Genomic DNA, 23,957 nt, shown 5'->3' with positions numbered 1-23,957 from the left:
CTTTATTGGACCTGTGATTTAATCAGTGTAGGGAGCTGTCGGTAAGGAATCTCCCCCATCACTTAGATCACCATGTGCTCTGTGACTTATATTTTGAGAGTTTCCAGATTGTACAGCTGGTGCCTGTCTGAAAGGAAAAAAGGATGGCAAAGACAAAGGCAAAGACTGAAAGGAAAGGGTATGTTCAGGAAGTGCAAATCAGTTTGGGGCAGAGTGTGATCATACCATGAAGGAAACTTGGTGCAGTGGAAAGGATCCTGGATGAGGACACGATGTATCAATGGTCAAATAATATGAACAATTTTCCAGAGAAAGAAAACAAACTTTTAAAAAGAGAGAGACAGACAGACAGACAGACAGACACACTTAACCTGTAACTGATACAAATTAAAACAACTCTGAAGAACTCCCATATCAAGTTGGTGAAAATAATTAAAACTAAGATAACTCAAGGTGATGGACACACCAACTCAGAGCCTCTTTTGGAAAGGAGACTGGCCATCCACAGAGAAAGCTACAGTAAAAAAGAATGACCCCCTCTGACCCAATAATTCCACTGCTAAAAATATAACCTAAAAGTTATAACAAAAACAGTCCCCTTCCACCACTATCACCACTACTATCCCCCCAATTTTGTATGTTCTTATCCTTAACACATCTAAAATAACAAGAGTAATAGTCAAATAAGGAAATATTTGTATCAAATCTCTGTGATGAGGGTTTTTAATGTCTAAGATATATAGACATCTAAGAAAAATGTGTATTTGTTAAACCAAAGACCATTCAGAATAAGAGACAAGTGGTTAAAGGATATGGACAAACATTCCTAAAGAATGGCAAACTACTGTTTGCTGATGTTTACTGAAGATCAGTTGTGAAGGACTTAGCTCTTCCCAGCAATACAATGATCCAAGACATTCCAAGAAGATCCAAGAAGATTCCAAAGGACCTTCAGAGAAAGAACTGACTGGCTCTGAATGCAGATTGAAGCATTCTACTTTTCACTTTCTTCACTTTCACTTTCAAAACACAAAAAGGGTTTTGAGGGTTTTTTTTAAGGTCTGTTTCATTTTTCAACATGACTAATATGGAAATATGTTTTACATGATTGCACATGTATAACCCTTATCTAACTGTTTTCCATCTCAAGGAGGTAAAAGAGAAGAGAGGGAGGGGAAAATGAATGTTAATTGTGTTTACCATGTAATTGGGGGGAAAAAAACTGCAAACTATTAAATGGCTATGTGAAAGAACTCTCCACGTTATTAACAACAGGTTTCTCACATCTGTAAATTAGTAAAGACAACATAAGACAAGACTAGTTCATGCTGAAAGAGTTGTAGGAAGACAAGCATACTAATGCACTGTCACTACAGGTACATTCTTTATGGAAAGCAATTTGGAATTATGCTAATAGAGAAGTTGACGTATCCATACTGGGAAGCATAATAAACTCTAAAAAGGTCATTAATAAAAGAAAGGCTATACACACACACACACACCAAAATATTGATGATAGCACTTTGGGTGGTAACAAAGAACTGGAAAAAAAGTGATAACTATCACCTGGGAAATACTAAACAAATTATATGTAATGGAATAGAACTGTGGTGTAAGTAACAAGGAACATGACAAATCCAAAGGAATACAGTGCATATGAACTAATGATGCAGGATGAAGCAAAACCAAGAAAAAATGCATAATGAATGACTAGAATAGTGTCCACAAAATCATCAAAACTGAAGGATGAGAAATTATATGGGTGGCCTCAAAGAAAAAATATAAAGACATCTTCCTCTACTCCTTTGTAAAGGTGGTGGTCGGGAGACAGAAGGGAGCAGGGAAGGAGGGCATCTTTCACAGATATGTAACAATGCAAAAAATCAGATTTTTAAAAAATGTATACAACAGTTTTGCATAACTTTTTTTATTTCCCTTTTTAAAAAATAATTCTGTTAAAGGTTCTGATAAAGGCCTCATTTCTAAAACATAAAGAAAACTCAAATTCACATAAATTCAAGCCACTCTCCCCATTGATAAATTGTCACACAATATGAACAGATAAATTTCAGAAGAAGAAATTAAAACCATTTCTAGTCATATGAAAATGTGCTCTAAATCACTATTGATCAGAGAAATGCAAATTAAGTCAACTGTGAGTTACTACTACACACCTCTCATATTGGCTAAGATGACAGAAAAAGATAATGACAAACATTGGAGAGGATGTGGGAAAACTGGGACACTGATACATTGTTGGGGAAGTTGTGATACAACCATTCTGGAGAGCAATTTGGAACTATGCCCAAAGGGCTACCCTTTGATCCAGCAGTGTTTCTGTGGGTTTCGATCCCAAAGAGATTTTAAAGGATGAAAAGGGACCCAGATGTGCAAAAATGTTCGTCACAGCCTTTTTTTTGCAGTACCAAGAAACTGGAAACTGAGTGGATGCCTATCAATTGGAGAATGGCTGAATAAGTTATGGTATATGAATGTTATGGAATATTATTGTTCTATAAGAAACAATCATCAGGATGATTTCAGAGAGGCCTGGAAAGACTCACATGAACTGATACTGAGTGAAATGAGCACAACCAAGAGAACATTGTACATGGCAACAAGATTATGTGGTGATCAATTCTGATGAATGTGGCTTTTTTTCAACAATGAGCTGATTCAGGTCAGTTCCAATGATTTTGTGATGAAGAGAGCTTTCTGCACCCAAAGAGAGGACTGGGAGAACTGGGTGTGGATCACAACATAGCATTTTCACTTTTTGTTGTTGGTTGCTTGCATTTTATTTTCCTTCTCATTTTTTTTCCCTTTTTGATTTGATTTTTCTTGTGCAGCAAGATAACTGTATAAATATGTATGCGTATTTTGGATTTAACATATTACCATATTTAACGTATACTGGATTATTTGCCATCTAGGGGAGGGGATGGGGGGAAGAGGGGGAAAAATTAGAACACAAGATTTTGCAAGGATTAACATTGAAAAGTTATCATGCACATGTTTTGAAAATAAAAAGCTTTAATAAAAAACTTATTTGTTAGAAATGATAGCTCTTTGGGAAAGGAGAGGGGAAACAATAAAGGAAAAAATCTAGATGACATAAGAACAAAAGATATCAATAAAAATCTATTTTTTAAAAAAGTTATCTATTCAAAGATTTTCAGGACAGTGTTAAGTACAACCGGAAAAAAAAAAAAATTTCCTATCAACAACCTAAATTTTCCTTCCCTGCTGATTTGTTCATTATTTCCATTTCTTAATATTATTATCATTCTACACTCTGCACTTCAGTGATCTAATTCTTGCCCACAGATGAAATCTCCATTACCATAGAGTTTCCAAAACTGCATTTCTAGCGCTCCATACTCACATATCCTCTACATGTATGTTCCAGTAGTACCTCATGTTTCGACATACCCTGAACTAAGTTTTCCGTTGATATTCTCTTGAAACCATAAAAAAGGCTCCTGAGTGCACTAGGTGGTCCAATTTATGGGAGGACATGAATAAGAGTTGCACACAATAGGCAAACATGGGTAAGCTGGGATCTTCATCACAAGGGGAGCCTTTAACAACAATGATATCACAGAAGCATTTGGAGCTTAGCCCCAGTTCTCTGTGCCCTGAGCAGATTTCCTAAGCATTTGCTGAAGCAGATGTTTTTGAAATATTACAGAATAGATTAAAAGAATAAATGACTTTAAAGATCAGTAGGGAGATTATTGGAAGAGTCTCAGCAAAATGAACAAAGGCCTGGACCTGAACTAAAATGGAGGGAGAGGTTGAGAATGATAACAAGAACAGGAGACAACTCAATGGATATGGGGGTGAAGTAGTAGGGTAAGCCAAGGACAACAATCAGACTTTGAGCTAGGAGAACAAAGAAAATGATGATAGTAATATATCTGAAACTGGGATGTCAAGAAGAGAATTAAGTATTATGGCAAGACTTATCTTTCATTTATTGCATTTGAAGGACAATGGGTCATCCAAGAGGAGATGTCCTATACAAAGAGGGAATGCTAGTTTAGAAAATGGAAATAAGATGTGGAAGTAACTATAATACAGAAGCAACGATTATAAAAGTAATAATTAAAGCCATGGGAATAGCTGAGGTCATAAGAAAGAGAATATGGAGAGGTGATGTGAAGGAGCATGTAATACTTTTACAAAGATTCTCACCTAAATGTTTGATTTTTTTTTTAAAGATTAACCTTATTATAAAGTTAACTTGAGTTACTTGGAAAATTCATTCAGTGAAAATAAATTACTCTTAGAACTGTGCTCATCTGTAAGGGTTCTTTAAATGGGCCGCCACAGTGCAACAGGTTTGAGTGGCCCGGAAGTAATTTTCTGTGGCTAGGGACTGCCTCATGGTCAGAATCCTGGTCATATTAAGACAGTTTCTTAACAGGGAAAAAGCTCCTCTCTGATTGGCTGTGTGTGTGACCTCACCGACCCTTTTTAAGCCTACTGCAGGCAGCAGGTTGCTCCCTTTATCCTGGGGTAGCTGAGCTCAGTGGATGGATAGCTGAAAGAGGTAAGGAGTTTGATAGTGAACACGTGTCTTCAGACCAGATGTTCACTAGGGAGTTAACAAGTCAGGGCATTATATGAGCATGTATAATAAAGGCTTTAAGTTTGCACATGGCTGTTCTTGAGCACGCTATCGGTTATTAAACATGATTCAAGAAATTGTAACCAGAGATCTCGGAAGACCTCAGAGGAGGCGAATCGGTAGAATTAGTTGACACTGTAAAGGTCACCCTGGGAATTAGGAAAGACAGGCAATGTGAAATATTGTGTAATCCTAAAGCTTTCACAGATGAAGTGATTGCTCAGGGTTAAATAATGTAACAATATTTTATACCCATCCTGTTCTCATGCTGTAATTTATACTGTTTCCTTATGTAAACTTTAAGTTTTAGCACAAGTGGTCTAGTCTACATTCCCTAAATTTCTAAATTCCTCGGGCTGAACTCCCACCTTCAAGCTCTTCTTTTGTCTACGGCCTTGGCCACTCCTTGGTATCTGGCTCCTTCCTCTGAATACCCACAGTAATCACAGTTTCAAATGCTCACACTTATTTACATACTTATTTATGAACATATAGGTTCTCTCTCCATCCCCCTTCCCTCCCCCTCTCCTGTCTTTCCAAATTATATTTTAAGCCCCTAAAGGCTCTAACATGCTTTTCTATTCCCCAACAACTAGTACAAAAGAAGCATCAAATATTTGTAACTAATGATGATAATAGTAATTGAGGAGTTATTCTACTAAGGTCTGGAAGTTGCAGAAACAGAGCAGCTCCTACAAATATCAGAAAGAATAGAGGCCTTCCAGAGTGATAACACACAGGAATTAGCTTTTTATTCAAGGGAATGACTTAAATTCTACATTTCCTCATGAAAAGTTCTAAAGAAAACTTCTACTGGGTGTAATCATTTCTGATGTGTCTGTTTTTCCTAGTTTTGGTCCATTATTAGAAAAAAAAAATAGAAGAATAGCATTCATTGGGACTTTGAGCTAGTATTCTGTCTACCAAATGAATAAATCACTAGCAGAGAATGGGACTTTGAGCATGGGTTATGCAGAAGCAGATCCTAATCTTTGGAACAACATGACAAGTCTTCCCCAAAAGATACCTAGTTTATTCTACCATATACATATAACACATCAACCATGTGAGAAGAACTTCCTATAAGACATTAATTGTTCAGATCAGATCTGCAGCTTACTTGAAATGATTAGCACACATTTGCTGAAAGATGTCTTCCCTGTTCTCAATAGGAACAGCTGCTGAAAATAGCTATCCTTATTAATACCAAGAATGGACAAGTAAAAACTAATGGGTAACAATTTCTCTTAAAGGACTTATTGTTCAAAACTATGTGACAAAAGAACAAGGTTAATGAAGATTTCAGTCTCCTTTCTGGCTATCTTCCTATTCCCCATTTAAGTTCCTTGCCAAAAAGCATCCCCACTAATGGAAATAAGTCTCCCCGATTTATATGCCTATAGACATACTGTTATATCAACATAATGCGTTCTTTACTAAAGTATTGGATTAAAATTCACCTGAAGGTTTGCTTTTAATTTCTAAATTGGATTAAAGGTTGCTTGAATTTTCATTTTATATAACTTGATAAATATCCATTAAAAAATGCATAATGACTTACTCAATATCCTTTCGTACTGATCCCATGAGGTTCTCTCTTTCCCGTATTGCCAAAAAATTTGCTTTGGTTTTATGAAATTCATGTGTATAATCCTGTAATAGAGCAACATGATATTCCCACATAAAACAGTTTCTATGCTTCAATCAAATTGTAAGCTTCTGTCAAAGAAACTATTTTAAATAACAAGATTACAAAACATGCCAAAGAGCAAGAATCATCCAGTTAAGTAATGCTTGCAAAATGATTTTATTAAATGTAAAAGCTGCTTTCAGAGCTCTACAAACTAGAGGACTATACTGCTATAGTGGCCCCCAAGAGAAGATACACATGGTTCAGAAGAGCTTTGTATTTTTTATAGTACAAATCATTTATAATTTCAAGAATCACAGAATCGTACCATTCCAGAATTAGAAGGGACCTCCACAGCCATCCAGTTCAATCATATGTGAAGGACCCTATCTAACATATTCAACAAGCAGTCGCTTAGTTTCTGCCTATAGACCTGCAAAGGGAGGCAGAGGGAGTGGGGAAATCACAGCTGTCAAAGCAATCCATTCCACTTTGGGGCAGCTCTGTTAGAAGTTATTGGTAAAAGAACATTATGAGTTTTAAAATATTACTTATCTTGAAAGAACACAACTGATACCTTTTAGCAACAGGTGATCAGAAGACAAACCCTAAAAATGCGTATTTTTTATGTTAATAATAAAAACAAGATTTTAAAAAATTACACAGGTGAACAGTTCCTAAACCTTTCACATCTGAAAAGTCTGATATTAATTTCTAAAGAAGAATCATTTTATAAAGTAAGATTCTGGAAGCAAGAAAGGAGAAGGGACAAGTATTACTAAACTTGCTACTCTTTTGTCAGCCATACCAAATGCATTTACGTGTTTGCTTTTCTTATGACAGATTTAATTATGAAGGAAAATGATGGGAAACAATTATCAGTGGTTAAAATATTGAATAATAATCAATAAAGTTGGGCAAGGGGTTGTGCAAAGTTTACCAAAACTATTAATTTTATGTGAAGTTAAGACATATATCATTTAGGGAAAAATTTATTGATACATTTGGAATGATTCAGTAATTTTTTCCCAAGAACTTTTCTTATATGTTCTGGCACAACTCTTAAAGGTTATACCACATTCATTATGTGCTTATTAGTTCAACTGACAGGGTTTACTTTCAAATTCTGTATCTTCATGAATGTATTTCATTTCATAAGGGAAACCATCCACAGAAATTCAGTTCTCATGAAATGTTTATGCAACTCAAGGAGAACAATCCACCATAAAACTTCATATGCAAGCTTCTTAAGATTTCAAAGTCATTTACCCCAAAGAATTTAAACTCTTAATTATCCTAACAGAAAAATATGTGATTTCATTTTTTTTTGTACTTCTGATGAAATCTTAATAGTTTAAAAAAAAAAAAAAAAAACTCATGCCAACAACAAATGAAAATCACTTTCCCATGTTGTTACCATCATCTTCTAAAAGCAGGAATATTAATGGTAGTTTTCTGGTGCCTGGTGCTCTATAAAGAAAACTATCTCACTAACTTATGCAGAGTTTACAATGTGTTAAAAGACGGTAGCAGTCAAACTGCCTAATTAGAATTACCTCCCTCAATGAGTACCTATTTTTGTTAAAAGGATGGGATACCTGAAAAGTTGTGTGTAACCTGAATTTTTGAAAAGTAAATCATCTAAAAAACCACTATAACAATGCAAAGACCAATAACTTTTTTTATTAAATCTTGGAGGAATTTTTAAGAGATTATCTAAATCCAACCAACTCACTTCAGATAGGCTACTGAGGTCCAGAAGTTAAATGATTTTAATTAAGCAAACAAGCATTCTATTAAGAACATAATATGATGTAGGCACTGTGTTAGATGCTAGGATGCAAATACAATCAACAAAATATTCTCTGCCCAAAGGAACTAACATTCTAATGGGGAAGACAAGTACACATAGCAATATATACAGAAGAAATCTAAAGAAATTAAACATAAATAAATACAAAGTAGCTTGGAAGAAGAGATTAGGAGAAAGCTTCTTGCCAAAGGTGGTGCTCAAGGTAGATTTAACAAAGGCACACATATATTCCAAGTATGATGGGTAGCATTACAAAGGCAGGGAGAGGAGAAATGTGTTGGTAACAGAGTTTGGCTGGTGTCAGAGTACCAGAGGGGGAAATAATGTAAGCTGGGCTTCACAGAGTGAAGCCGGTGACCTTGCATATTTCCCTCCCTCAAATCCAATTCACTCATACCTTCCTTCTCCACCCCACTTCCCACCCCCATGTCATGGTCCTCTTTGAGAATGGACAAACAATAAAAACGATCTCCCTATTTCAAGTGGTTCCTTCCCTACTGTCTATAAACATACTCAAGCCTCTCTACCATCCTAAAAACCTTCACTAGGAGATGCTATTATTCTCACAAGCTCTCATCCTAAATCACTCTTGCCTTGCTCAGTCAAACTTAAATAAAACACAGTTGATTATCACTGCCTCCAATTTCTGTTTTTACACACTCCTCAATCCTATGCTTCATTTCCAACTATATCACTTAAATGAAACTGTCCTCTCAAAGGTTAATAATGAAGAGTAGAGGAGTAGAGAGAGGGATCCCTTAGCAATTATGGAGAGAGAAAAATCTCTTGACCAAATAAAAAGAGAGAATCAAAGGAGAAAAAAAACAGCCAATTTTTATTACATAAAATTGAAAAACTTTACACAAGCAAATCAATGCACTTAAAATTAAAAATGAAAAAAAGTTAGCTGGAAGAAAAAAATTTCTGTAGCAAGTTTCTCAGATAAAGGTCTGGTATTCAAGACATATAGGGGATATGATTCAAATATCTAAGAATAAGGGCCATTCTCCAATAAATAAATGATTAAAGGATATGAACAGGTAGCACTCAAAGAAGAAATGCAAACAATCAATCCTATCTAAATTAAAACAACCATGAGATTTTACATCACACTCATAAAGCAGGCAAAGATGACAAAAATGAAAAATAACATCTCAAAGAGAATATGGGAGGACAAACACTAATATTTTGGTACACTTGAGATTTCGTTGAATTATTTGGGAAGCAATCTGGATACCCAAAAAATACCCCAAAAGTCACTAACTTATGTATGCCTCTGGATCTTAACAATACCATTACTAGTCTCACTCACTAAAGAAATCAAAGAAAGAGGGAAAGAATGTACAAAAATATTCAGGTCAGTTGCTGACAGGACTGGAAACAAAGGGGGTGCCTATCAATTTGGCAAAAGCTGAACAAATTATAATCCATGAATGTACTGATTTTACTGGCACAGGAAACTCCCTTGACCAAGCTAAGACTTGACCTTTGCTGCAACCTGCAGTCTCAGGGGGTCGTTTAGCATAACAGAAGTTATAGGTAGTATAGCCAGTATGTGTCAGAGGAAGAATCTGAACCCAGGTTTTCTTGGCCTCTCCTCTAGTTACCACACTAGGCAGTCTCTCACATGAATTTAAACAATACAGCTGTATCATAAAGAAATAACAAAAAGAACAAGCTGAAAAAATATAAGAAGACCTTAACAAACTAATGCAGGGACAAGTGAGCATACCAGAAGATTTTATACAATAACTTCAACATTGTAAAGAAAAAATAACTATGAAGATTAAAGAATTGTGGCCAATGGCAATAATTCAACATTTTTAAAGAAGTGCTGATGAGGCATACTACCCCATCTCCTGACAGAAAGCTGATGGCCCAGGGGTACATTTTCAGACATGGACAAATGGCTGGATGTGTTCTGATTGGTTATGCTTATTTGCCACAAAGAGGAGGTTTCTGAGGCCAGGAAAGGATTTGGTGACAGTGAGGCTAAAAAAGGAGTATTACTAAAGCAGTGTGGTTTTTTTTAAAGACACAGAACAGAATGAAATTCAGAAGACAGATGGGCAGAACAGCTTTGAAATTAACCTGCTGAATTTATTACACACATTAAAAGATACAAGATGTAAATAGAAATTTGCGGCTTCACCAATCTCTTCATTTCTACTCTTTGTATATGGAAATTCTTGTTGATGTTTTTTAAGTTCAGAATAACAAAAAATAACAAGTTTTTTTTTTTTTTAAAGATCATATTCAAGTCGAAGTATAAATTGGATGTTTCTGTGCATTTTTGGTGATGCCAGAAGTTATCTATTTTTCTTCTTTTCAATCCTATAGAGTAAAAATTAAAATCTATACCCCACTTTCCCTAATGAAGCTAACAATATTCTTTTATCTGATGTTTCTCAATGCTTCTCCTTCTTGTTGTCTCACCAAAATCTGATGCCAGTGACTACCTCTCCTTATGGATATTTTCTTCTCTTTTCTTCCAATGACACTCTTGGGTATCCTAATTGCTGGCTCAGCTTCCAGATCACACCCTTGAGCCTCTTTTCTCATACACACTCTCTCTTTCAGTGACCTCAATAGCTCCCTGGATTTAACAGGCACCACTACACCAATGACACCTAGATGTAGTCTTTCCCAAGCTTCGGTTTCACATCGCCAATGATTGTTGGCCATTTTGAATTGGATGACCCATAGATAACTCAAATTCATCATGTCTAAAACAGAACTCATCAGTCATCTTTTCCCCCAAACCACTCCTCTTCTCAATTGTCCACATAGGATGCTACCATCTCCTAGCAGAACACAGGTTCTTAATCCTGGTGTCACCTCCCACTGCTCACCACATACTCAATTAGTTGCCAAATCTAATCATTCCTATCACTACACCTTTCACATCCACTCCCTTCTCTACACAAACACAATCACTAGTTTAGGCCCTCACTATCTCTACTTTGGCCTACTATTAATCTTTTGATTACTATCTCTGCCTCAAGTCTTTCCCCAGTCCAGCAGAACCATTACATTGTTTCCAAAGTGATCTTTAATTAAATACATAGCCATGCCACTTGTCTACACAACAAATTTTACTGATGTCCTATTACTCTAAAAATAAAAAATCTATTTGCCTTTTAAAGCCTTTCACAGCCTAGTCCAGGCTTCCTTTTCCGTTCTTATGACGCTTCCCTCCTCTTCACAGTCACCAGAGTTCAGCTCTTGTTTCCCCAGCTTTCACCTCTGCCCCTTTGCTTCAGCTGTCTCTCACACTTATAACACATTCTCTCCTCACAGCCACCTATCAGAATTCCTAATTTCCTTAAGTCCAAGCTCAGATGCCACCTTCTGCAGTTCTCCCCGGGTTGCTCATACCTCATTCTCCTTACGCCCATTCCCAAATCATTTTGTATCTGTTTTCTAAATCCATTTTCTAAGTCCACCCAAGGCTCCTTCCTCCCACAGCTAGACTGGAAACTATCTAAAGAGCAGTAACAGTTTCACTTTCGTCTTTATAACTGCGACACCCAACACTGTGTTTGCCTGTTGATTGACTGACACTCTCAAAAGGAACAGGGAAATTTAGACATGTTAGGTGTGAGAAGAACAACAGTTTGAATGTCTATAGAACATTCAGCTTGAGATACTCAATAGGTAAGTAGCACTGTGTGTCTGAAGCTCAGAGAGAACTAGATGGATCATCTGCTTAGAGAAGATAATCTCATGTGAGCTAATGAGGTCACCAAAAGAGTATATAGAGAAAAAAAGTTTATAGCTCAAGGAAAGTATTCTTTTCAAAAGTGGGTAACTCTTTCCTAGATTATCTTTCTTCAAATATCCAAAATTTTGATAGATTTGCTCAAAATAAGGTGATCTGACTAAAGGTCTCTTCTGTTAGCCTTCTACAACTGTCCATTACTCCTTGATCACAGTTGGTAAGCCAATGAAACCATTGCGTAGTTAATTAATTCCCTTGCCCCAGATTTGTTATTTCTCTTATTAACCAAATTATCTGCAATTAACAGAGATAACTGCAAGGGCCATTTTCAGAATGTGTTCTGAAAAAAGACATGGTGAGAAACTGTCCTGTAACAAAGTGAAAAACTCTGCTTAGAAAGTTCTTTCTTATTTAAGGGGAAAAAAATGAATCACTGAGCACTCCCCCTGCTCTGAAATCTGTTTTAAACTTTTGTAAAGAATATTTAATGGGGAAAGTGTAAGGCACTAAGTTACCTGCAAGATGTCTCTGTGTCGCTGCAGTGTGTGCATGAGTGCTGCATTGAGGGAAGGGACGCCAGCACTGTTGGTATACTCCGCCATTTTGTCATTTACTCCTGTAAGCTATACAAAAGGACAAGGCATTAAACAAGGCATTTTAGAATATGTGAACAGTCCCATGCTACCTAAGTCAAATTACTGATTTATTTGCCCCACACAAGGAGAAGGAGGCAAATGGGTTTGGGTCACTGTCATAAATCCTAACATATCCAAAAAAGAAAAAAAAGAAAGAAAAACAGAAAGCTAACAAGATAATAAAGAATCTGGTAATGATTACAGCAAATGTTGCCTGTCCTGGGTTGAGGACGAGGGATGGGATAAAGGTGGAGTAAGTGGAATATGATGACTTATCTTTAGATGACTAGAAAAATTCAATCAACAAAGTTTTATTTTAAACAGTTAACTTGCTATCAGAAGGATAAATATATGTATATATGTATATGATTTTGAAAAGAACTCACCCTTGCCAAGAGCTGTTCAATCTCCACAGCCATTGTTTCAAACATTCTATCTTGGCTTGATCCATTTAAAAGAGGCGTTGTGTCAGAACTAAAGCAATAAAGTTAAAGGGAACCCATTACTTCAGGTACCAGTAAAGTTTGCAATAATTTAATAATTCTTATAAAATACTCCTTATTTCTTGAGTTAAATTTTCTAAATTAGCTTTTTCTGTAAGGTTCATACCTTATACCATAAATACTTTAATTTCTGAACCCTTAATAAATCAAAACACATCTATGCAAATTTTAATTATACTCTAAAGAGATTCTCACCCATTTGTCAATATTTGGTATGTATTTATAAAACCGCTCAAAAATTTTTACCATTATCAAAGCTAGGAAGTAACCAAAGCCATGGCCATCTAGTTCAACTCTGGCTTCAAAGAAACAAAACTTCTACATAATAAAACTATGGAAATAAGAAGTAAATCATATTAACTCAAGCACTCAGAAAGGCAATGTCTGATGAGTTTCTAAGGGAGTGTTACCCCTAAATAAACAGCAATAATGTTTCCTTTAAAGCATTTCATTTGACACATGCTCTATCCCAATAGACAAGTGATAGTTATATAATAAATCTGAACATAATAAATAGGAAAGAAATCATTTTTTATTCCTAAAATAATTTGCAAAAGACAAATTTCCACAAATTAAAAATGAATACACAGAGTGGCAGAAAGAACATGACCCAGATTTGATAACAAGTTCTAGCATTAGCTACTTGTGTGATCTGGGTCTCAGTTTCTTCCTTTGAACAAGGAAGATCTCTTCAAGAAACTGCACATGTTCAACATATATATTGGATCACTTACCGAATGGAGTAAGGAGTGGGAAAAAGGAGGGGAAAAAATTAGAACATAGGGTTTTGTAGGGATGAATGTCGAAAATTATCCATGTATATATATTTTGAAAATAAAAAGCTTTCATTTAAAAAAAAAAAAAAAAAGATCTCTTTCAAATTTTAATTTTTAGGAAGGAGGGAGGGGTGGAAGTGAAGAGAGATCCAAATCTGTAATTTCCTCAAGTGTAGGGGATTTATGGTATTGGCAAACAACCCTTGGCAACTTAGTGTCTTTACATAGCTGCCAAGGCTCTAAGAGGTTGGTTGTTTGCACTGAATTATGCAAGTTAAAGGTAGGACTTTTAAATATTTTACTGTAACTGTTTCTCCTTCAGATTTTCTCCCCAAAAGTATAAAATACTATTTTTTGCCCATACCTTTTGCTAGGCATAAACCCCCAACGAGGTCAATGATAAAAATAAAGGTCCCAAATATACCAAAATATTTATAGAAGCACATTCTATAGTAGCAAAGAAATGGCAACAAAATAAGCACCCACTGACTGAAGAATGATCCATCAATGTGCCCTTGTGATTACAATGAAATGTTACTTATGAATGAAATGGTTTCTTACCATGAATATCATGATTACAAAGCATGCAAAGATTTATATGAACTGATGCAAAATGAAGTAAGCAGGACCAGACAGACTATATAAATACTGTAAATTTGCTTATAACGAAGTAAATGAAAACAACACAACAACAAAACAATCAAAACTGAGTGATATATTACAATGACTAAACTTGGCTCCAATGAAGAATTATAATTAGAAAATTCCCGCACTTTTTTGCAGCCTGGATAGGAAGGAGGGGATAAGTTTTAAACACTGCATATAATGTCAGACATTTTTGATATGTTGGTTAATTTGGCAGAATTTTTAAAAATTCTTTATCATAAGGAAGGCATAGATCTTATGCTGTGAAGTTATAATAACCAAGACTGCCCCCAAAAAGAGATGTGAGAATGCAACATCCTCTATTTGTTTGCAAATGAGAGGAACCACAAATAACATTAGCACTAAATATAATGCTAGATTTAATCACTGTTAGTTTCACTCAATCTTTTTTTTTTTTTTTTTTGGTTAATTAAAAAAAAACTTTGGAAGGGATGACTCTGGGAAAGGAACATATTGGAAAATGTGGGTAATGTACAAGGTAGGCAGTGGGAAGTGCATAGGACACAATAAAGTGCAGAAGGGGACACAAATAAAGCAATTTTGTCACTACCAGTTAAATAACACATGTAGCTTAAGAAAAACTGAATATAATCTAACTTCACGGTTTCTTAATTCACTGTCCTGTTCTTTGTATATTGAGCGGATTAAGTTTATAATAAAAGATAATTAAAGAAATAAAAGTTGGCTGATATAAAACCAAAAGTTTTAATAAATTTTTAAACGGTTGCTTTTAAAATCTGCTTCCTGTCCATGGTCTTCATGACACCTGACAACTTACCAAAAAGTTGTGAAATAAACAAAATTGATGCCAATTGTGGCAAGAGGCTTAGAAGATTGACAAGGAGGATGAGAGAACTGTTTTTAAGTATAAAATGGGCAAGAGGCCACTGAGGCAAGAAGACAAAGGTTTGGGCTCTGCCTCCAATATATACTACCTGTGTGTAACCAGGCAAGTCACTTAAATTCAAACTACAAAGCAACCCTTTGGCATCGACAGAATGAGATTCTACTCCAAAGAATTCACAGACATGGACAAAATAGCTGGTCTTCCTGCCTTGGGGTTCTCATCTCATCAGATCTTCCCCACAGTTGCCAAACAAGCCACTCTCCGTGCCTACTCCCAGTCAAGTTCAGGGGCTCCTCATCACCTATAGGACCAAATTTAAAACTCTGTTTGCTATTTAAAGCTCTTCACAACCTGGCCCTTTCCTTCAGTCCAGTCTTCTCCCACTTGACTGACACCTGTCCTCCCCCTACCCCCATCTCCTGTACTCTCCACTGGCCCCTAGGCTTCCTTCATGTGTCAGCTCAAATCCCTCCTTCTGCAAGAAGCCCCAGCTCTTAGCACTTTCCCTCCAAATACTGCCCCCTGCCCCTCTGTGCATAGCTCCTACCTAACTCCTTATTATCCTTTGCTTCCTAATGTCACCACATGAACTCCTTGAAGGCAGGGACTTTGTTTACCTTTTTTTGTATCCCTAGAGCTCAGCACAGTGCCCTGGAACCCTGAGACAAGAAATAAGCATCAAACTCTATGGATTAGAGAGATGTCAATAGCCACTGACAGGTACCATTAAATTCCCTAACCCTACTTATCAGTCTACACAGGCCTCAATAAAGGGAACCAAGAACCAATTTATACAACATAGATGTACCAAGCATCCCACATTTTGAGATGCCAGGCAACATAGAAAAATATTCCTGGAAGAAAAGAACTATTTCAAATTTTGTGATGATAGCAGCATTCAGGGACATTCTTCAACATGGGGAGTTGACAAATGTTTCAGATTACACTGCCAATCTGGCTCAAAGCTTTGGCTTTTTTTTTTCTAATTATTTTCTGCTAACTACAAAATAATTTGTATTCTGTTATAAATCTTTATATGAAGATGCTTTCAAGGCAATTACTCTTGAATAACTTATCACTGAAAACTGACTATATTCCAAATATTTTAGAAAAATTAATCATTTTAAAGTTCAGGAAAAAAATACATAAAGCACTGTGTAAGAGTATCATCTGATAATTAAGAGATAAAAAATTTAAAAGAAATTTTGCAAGTGGTCATACAGACTTAAAATATTTAAGAACTGATTCAGGGAAACTTTGTTTCCCAGCATAAATATAGCTCTCTAAATAAGGAACCTATCACAGTCTTTTTACTACATCTATTCTTGATTAAATGCCCAGAAGGACACAGAGCAAAGAGTCTCGATGAGGCCTGTAGTATACTTTAGTTCAATTTTTCATTTCAAGTTATTAATTCAATTATTCATACTTCAAGTATTGAAGTAATAGTACTGCTACTTACATCCGAATATTCCACATAACCATAAAAAAGACAATATTAGCTGAAACAGTATTTCAGACGGTTCATTAACTCCGTGGAACAACTGATTGATCAAATGACATTACAGTGAGGGTTTCTTCATATTACTGAACCTTAAATGCACTTACTCTTGACAAAAGACCTATCTAAATAAACTAGTTAAAGGACAACAAATCTGAACATTTTTTGAAATTCACATTCCAAAAGTACACGATTGTCATATTTCTAATAAGTGTGCAAGAAACAAATTTCTGGGTTTGGTTTGGTTTTAAAAACAATGCAAAAGATTGGTACTTGCAACATGCCAACAGAACCTATAAACACCTACTGAAAATGAACACAAGCTGTAAAGGCAAAATGGAGCACTGGATAAAATCTATGAAAAACATTTTATCCAGGTATTTAACACTCAAAACAAACAGGTGCCCAAAGCCAAAACGAGAATGGAGACGTTGCTCTTCCAACAACTCACTCACAGAAAAGTTCCAGTATTCTGACAAGGAGGACTACAGCATGTTAGGTCAACACTAAGACAGCACAAACTTATACACTTTTTCTCTGGCTAGTCAAGGAAAGGAAGGAGATGGTTCCAAGAAGAGAGAAGGTCTTGGCTTAGAGTAGGTGGGAGGAGGATAGCTGGCAAGAGAACAGCAGAGCTGTCCAATTCCTTTTCTGTTTTCTCTGCAAAGAAGAATGACCTTTACCCTAGGAATGACCGAACAAAAATGACCAAGCTAGAACTGATGTTGAATATAAGGAGACTGAAAAAACACTCAGAGAATCCAAGACACTGGGCCTGTCCTTTCAGGACCCATGTTGGAATCAATCATGGAAAATAGGAAAGGTCCCACAAAATCTAAGAATAACAAATGTTTCAATTTTCACAAAAAGGATGAGTACAGAGCCTGAAAACTCTAGGCCAGTAAGCCTGAAACCGAATTCCTGATAAAATTCCGGATTACACCATTAAAGAGATGGCTAGTGAACAGCTACAAAAGAAAGCCATGATGACAAAGAGCCAATGTGGCTCCATCAAGGGCAGGTCATGTCAGACTAACCTCATTTCTTTCTCTGATAGGACTACACTGTAGTGAGGGAATGCTATGGATATAATTTACCTAGATTTTTAGCTAAGTTTTAATAAGTATTTCATGTTATTTTTATTGAGAAGACAGGAAGATGTGGACTAGATGATAATACATTTAGATGGATTCACAACTGGTTAGATGACAAGACTCAAAGAATAGTTATAAAGGTTAAGATGGCTCCAGGGATTTGAGCTCAGCCTTGTGCTATTAATAATTTTTATCCAAGACTTAGACGCATAAAATGGACAGAGGCTGATCAAATTCTGCGGATGATGCAGAACTGGGAGGAGAGCTAGCCTAAAATATGCCAAGAACTTGAGGAACATTGGATTGAACATAAGATGAAATTTAACAGACAAAAATGGAAAATTGTTGCACCTGCGCAAAAAAAAAAAAAAAAAATCGACTTATTCTAGTATAAGTCAGGTCATTTGGAAAGTAAAGATGTTTTGAAAAAGATCTGGGCACTTTAGTGGACCGAAAGCTCAATAGGTCAGCAATGTGATGGGGTAGCCCCCAAAGCTAATGAAACCTTGGCTGCACAAAGAAGAGGATGGCTTCTAGGAACAGGGAGGTAAAAGTCCTACTAGACAGACCATATCAGGCTTCTCTTGGAGTATTATGGATGTATTATGTATTATGACATTATGGATGTCATGGTTTAAAAAAACCTATTGGTAAGGGAGGCAGTGACCAAAGGAGGGCAGCAAGAACTGTGAAAAGCTTTGGGAGTTCAATATCACATGAAGGCCAGTTTTGAAGGAACTGTGCATGTGTAGCCTGGAGCATCAAAGACTCAAGTGTATCAAAATAGCTGTCTTCAGTATTTGAAGGGCCATTATATAGGAGGGAAGAAAGAGCCTCATAGAGTTTGACCCGAGAAGGCAATGGGTGGAAGTCATAAAGAAGAAAAGTTAGGTTTGGGGCCAAGAAGAACTTCTTAATCAGAGGCTGGACAATCACTTATGAGATGTTATAGTGGAGATCCCTTTCTTTTATGAGTTGGACTAAATGGTCATGGAGACTCCTTACTACTTGTCTGAAAGCTCTGTAATTCTAAGTCAAGGGAAATCACAGTATGTTCACATAAATAAGGACAGATCCTTACTAACAAATGAAAAATTCAGAAGTCCCCCACTTCTTGGCAAGAAGTTATGGAATAAGACATATATTTTCAAACATGGCCAATGTATTGATTCGGCTTCCTAAATTACACTTATTTGCTACAAAAGAGGACTCTATCAGGGCAGAGAATAGCAGGGTTATTCATGGGAAATAACAATGATGTTTAAAAAAAAAAAAAAAAAAGGATCGGTAAAACATTTTTAGGGGAAAAAGAAAGAAAATCTACAGAATAGACTGACACACAAAGCCTTATGCTGCCTGAAGCAGGAACTCCATCTTTCAGTAAATTCCCACACTCTCAAGCGCTGGCAATCCTCTACTTACACTGTCACAAATCTTGCACACAGATCTTTCATTTCCAAAACCTTTGAGGATTCAAAGAAATAATTTTTTAAAATTACTAAAAAGAAAAGAAATTAAATAAGATTGAACTGAATGTGAACTAATAAAATCTAAATTATAAAGTAAGTATTTTGTTTTATTTAAAGTAAAAACTGTAACTATATTATACAATGTAAGGCAAAAGAGAGATTTTGGTAGTACCTATACCTGTCGCGTCTTCCATCTCGGGCATTACTGTGACTATAACTTGTGCACAGTTTACTGAAGGAAACCAGTTTCAGATCAAGTTCATTTTCAAGCTGTCGGGCCTGTTTCCGGAGATCTTTAACAGAATTTGAAAAGCAAATAATTAATAATGGAGGGTTAATAGTAAAATTACAAAATGATATGGCTAAAATATTTTAGCTTTTAGGACAATTAAACCCTCAGCAGATGTTTAAACTATGAAAACCTATGATTGAAATTGTCATGCTTTTCTCCAGGTAGATGGTGAAGTGAATAGAGCACTCAGTCTGAAGTCACTAAAACTTGGATTCAAATATGGGCTTGTTATATACTAGCTGTGTGATCCCAGGAAAGTCATAACCTTTGTCTGTCTCAGTAAAAGAGAAATCATAAGAACACCTACCTTCCCTAAGTAATTATGGGGATAAAATATAAAGCACAATTCTTACGTACTTTAAAAATGCTTGTCCTTTTCTTCCAATAAAATATAATTGTAAAAGGAGGGAACTAAGATAATAAAATCATTTTCTTTCATTCAAAATGTGGTTATGGAAATAACAGCCTAATTGGACTATATTTTAGGTAAGTGCTAAATTAATCCTCTTCTACCTATGGTTATCGTATTCTTATTCTCTAGTTCAAGCAGACCCTGTCACTTATAATTAATATCTCTGAAATTAATCTCAAAAGGACTTAAGACATAATTTAAAAGCACATACTGCCCTTATATTATTCATTTTTTTTTAAGTTTTAGATTTTTCTTCCTCAAAAGATTGTAGATCCCTTGAGAAGAAATATGTAACTCAAACAGGCTTGCATAGATGCCTTGTAGATCAAGGTATATAAAAAAAAATCCTTATTAAGAAATATTCTAAAACATCCATAATTATACTGAAAAACACTTATAACCAATTAATCAAGTTCCCCCCCCCCCCTTTTTTTTTTGTTGAGGCAAATGGGATTAACTGACTTACCCAGGGTTACCCAGCTAGGGCCAGATTTTAATTCAGGGCCTCTGGACTTAAGAGCTGGTACTCAATTCACTGTGCCATCTAGCTGCCCCAATCAAGTATTTTAAAGCACTTGTTACATGCCAAGTAAAGTAAAAAAAAATTTTTTTTTTGAAATTATATGTACAAAAAACAAATACCCCACAATTCATTTATAAAAATTTGTTGTCCTTTAAAAATTTTAAAGTGATTTACACTTTTACATCTAAATACATCTAAACCACTAGCTTTCTATACTGAAAAGTCGGTTAATAAATATTTATTAAATATTGCTATGTGTCAGGTGTAAATGTTGAAGATACAAAGATAGGCAAAATACAATCCCTGCTCTCAAGGAGTTTACAATCTAATGGGAGAGACAACATGCTAAAACTATGTATACAAGATATATAGGGTAACTTGGAGATAATTTGAGAAGAAAGGCAAAAGGGTAGAAGTCAGGGATGGGAAATGGAGCATCCTGCTCGAGGACCAGCAAAGGAGGCCAGTGTCAATGGACTGCAGGATCACAATGAAAGTGTTAGAGAGACAGTTTGCAGAATAAGAAGAATGACACAGAACTACACTTTGGGAAGATCACTCTGACAGCTGAGTAATGGACAGAACAATCAGCAAGCTATTGCAAGAGTCCACATATGAAATGATGAGAGCCTACACCAAGCTAATGACTATGTCAGCAGAGAGAGGGCCCACATAGAGAAAGATGTTACAAAGATTAAATCAAAAGGCCTTTTAAATTAAACAGACTGGTTTGGGGAGAGATGGAAGGAAATAAAGTGAGTAGAGAATGACATCTAGATTATGAGCCTGGATGACTAGGGAGAGAGAAGGAAGCAGGCATTGCTGGTACCTTTAACAGAAACAGAGAAGTTAGGAAGAGGAAGGATTTGGAGAGAAAGATGATGAAATCAATTTGGGACATATTGAGTTTAAGATGACTAAAGGACAAGCAATTCAAGATGTTTTATAGGGAATTAGAGATGTGAGACTGAAGGTTAATAGAAAGATTAGGGCTGGATGGAGATCACGCATCAGAGATCAGCAAACAAAATAGTAAAAAAGGGAGAAGAGAAGAAGGACCAGGGCATAGATACCTGTATTCAGCAGATATAAGTTGGATCCAGCAAGAGGGAGGATCAGGAGAGAAAAGGGGACAAACTATTTCAAATTTTAAGTTGTCAGAATTTGAGTAATTCAAAAACTTGGAATCTCAGTACTGTTTCAAAGGAGTTCTGATATAGACTATAATAAACAAAACTGCAAAACTCTTTTAGAATTAAGTCATTCCTGTGGAAAGCAATTTGCCCAAAGAGCTATAAAAAAAAGCATATCCTTTGATCCAAAAGCCTCATTACTGGGTTTATATCTCAGAGATCATAAAAAAGAGAAGAGAACCCACACGTGCAAAAATGTTTTAGCAGTCCTTTTTGTAGTGACAAGGCACTGGAAACTGAATGGATGCCCATCAGTTGGGAAATGGCTGAATAAAATATGGCATATGAATGTAATGGAATATTATTGTCCTCTAAGAAATGATGAGAAGGCTGATTTCAGAAAAGTCTGGAAAGATTTACATGAGCTGGTGTTTAGTGAAGTGAGCAGAACCAAGAGAATAGCAACATTGTGTGATGATAAACTATGACAGACTTAGACTTAGCTCTTCTGAGCCATATGGTAATCCAACACAACTCCAATGTACTTGGGATGGAAAAATGCCATCTGCATCCAGAAGAGAACTACAGAAACTGAGTAAGGATCGAAGCACGCTATTTTTTAACCTTTTTTTTTTTGTTTTTGTTTGTTTTTTCTTTCTCATGGTTTTTCCCTTTTGTTCTGATTTTTTTTCACAACATGAAAAATATGGAAATGTTTAAAATGACTGCAATAGACATATCACTGACTTACAGAATTATATATAAATGTACATAATTGTATACAACTCACATCAAATTGTTTGTTGTCCCTTCTTTCTAAGGGAAGGAGGAAGAAAAAATTTGGAATTCAAAATCTTGCAAAAACTATCTTTACATGTAATTGGAAAAATAAAATACTATTGAGGAAAAAAGAATAAAAGAATAAAGTGATAGAACAACTGAGCACACTCACCACTAGTCTTACCTGAATAATTATCCCTCCAAATAGAAGCAATGCATATAGTAGATATTTCACAACCAGGCTTTTACGTGAGCCAAATCTTAACATCAAATTCAGCTATCATAAACCTAAAGCCAAATCCACTTAAATATTAGGGTCCTTTATAGAAGAAGATAGTTTTATGATAGAGGAAATGCAGGTCAGCACTACTGCTACAAATGGAGAGAATTTCCTCAAGTGTTGAGAAGCTGTGACTTAATGCCAATCTAGGTTCCCCCCCCCCCCCAGCTAGGAGACTATATATGACACACTACTTCTCTTACTCTTTCCTAAGACTTCACTTTAATGCCAAGGAGGAAGGGTGATAGAAGAACAGGTCCTACTTTTGTAGTGTCATCATAACCCTTGCTAGACTGTGCTGAGCTGATTCTTATAACCTACATAACATTAGGTGTTTGCACAAAGCCAAATCAACCAAAGAATGATATGGGTACAAGAGATGAAAGAAAAAGGTGCCTAAAAGAACACAAGATTTGTAATAATGGCTCAACTTTCTCCTAAGACTACAACAATAGTCAATGTTTTATGCTTGAGAACACTCCTAAGTCTGACAAACATGACACTGTTTTCAACAAAAGATTAAAAATAAAGTCTTTGATCTGAGGTTTCCATCATAACCTTTCTTCAAGTTCCAAACCAATATATAAAGACATCTCCTTCACTTCATCAATGACTTGCTCAGAGTGGAATTTTCTTTTTTTAAAAATGACACTGTAATTTGCAGTCAAAAATCATACCTTAAATGTGTATTTAGTGGAAATATACTTAGAAGAATTGCATGTTTAACATATATTGGATTACTTGCTGTTTAGGGGATGGAGGTGAGGGGAAGGGAAGGCAAAAAAAAAATTGGAACATAAGATTTTCCATGAGTGAATGCTGAAAATTATCTTTGCATGTATTTTGAAAATAAAAAAGCTATTATTTTTTTTTTAAAGTGTATTTAGTAGAAGCAATTCTTGCAGGAAGCTGAAACTTTTTCTCCCTACATGGTTTGACAAAATTGAGTTGTGATGTCACACAGCACGATATGTTAAAAAAAATGTGAGATCTGTGGGAAAATGTATATGCTCAAGGAAAGAAGAAAACAAAAAGTAAAATAAGAGAAATCTATAGGTTTTCTCTTAATGACTTAGTAAGTAAACAAGCTCTTGGGAGCTCTCTACTTAGGCCCTCTGCTTTTCGTTATTGTTCAGTAAGTGCACATAAAAGGGTGAAAATAAACAGAGAAACAATGCCTAAAGCCTCATATTTCAGTCAATTCTAATACATATTAGCAATATATGAATCAAATCATCCCCACTAACCA

General features: G+C 35.7%; 1 protein-coding gene across 5 annotated transcripts in view; it reads right to left on the bottom strand.

Annotated features, from left to right (window-relative positions):
* GOSR1 (golgi SNAP receptor complex member 1) overlaps positions 1-23,957 on the bottom strand; it is a 71,910-nt gene that overhangs the window by 44,624 nt on the left and 3,329 nt on the right. For 3 of the 5 annotated variants that reach the window (XM_031967751.1, XM_031967750.1, XM_031967748.1), the window contains exons 2-5: positions 19,461-19,581; positions 12,819-12,906; positions 12,313-12,420; positions 6,195-6,286 (exon numbers count right to left, since the gene is read on the bottom strand). In XM_031967751.1, coding sequence (XP_031823611.1) covers positions 6,195-6,286; positions 12,313-12,420; positions 12,819-12,906; positions 19,461-19,581 — 409 coding nt within the window. The remainder of the gene's footprint in view (positions 1-6,194; positions 6,287-12,312; positions 12,421-12,818; positions 12,907-19,460; positions 19,582-23,957) is intronic. The other 2 variants (XM_031967749.1, XM_031967753.1) reach the window with 2 other exon arrangements.

The sequence above is a fragment of the Sarcophilus harrisii genome, chromosome 4 (genome assembly GCF_902635505.1).
Source record: "Sarcophilus harrisii chromosome 4, mSarHar1.11, whole genome shotgun sequence".
NCBI lineage: Eukaryota > Metazoa > Chordata > Mammalia > Dasyuromorphia > Dasyuridae > Sarcophilus > Sarcophilus harrisii.
This window is presented reverse-complemented; position numbering and strand designations above follow the sequence as displayed.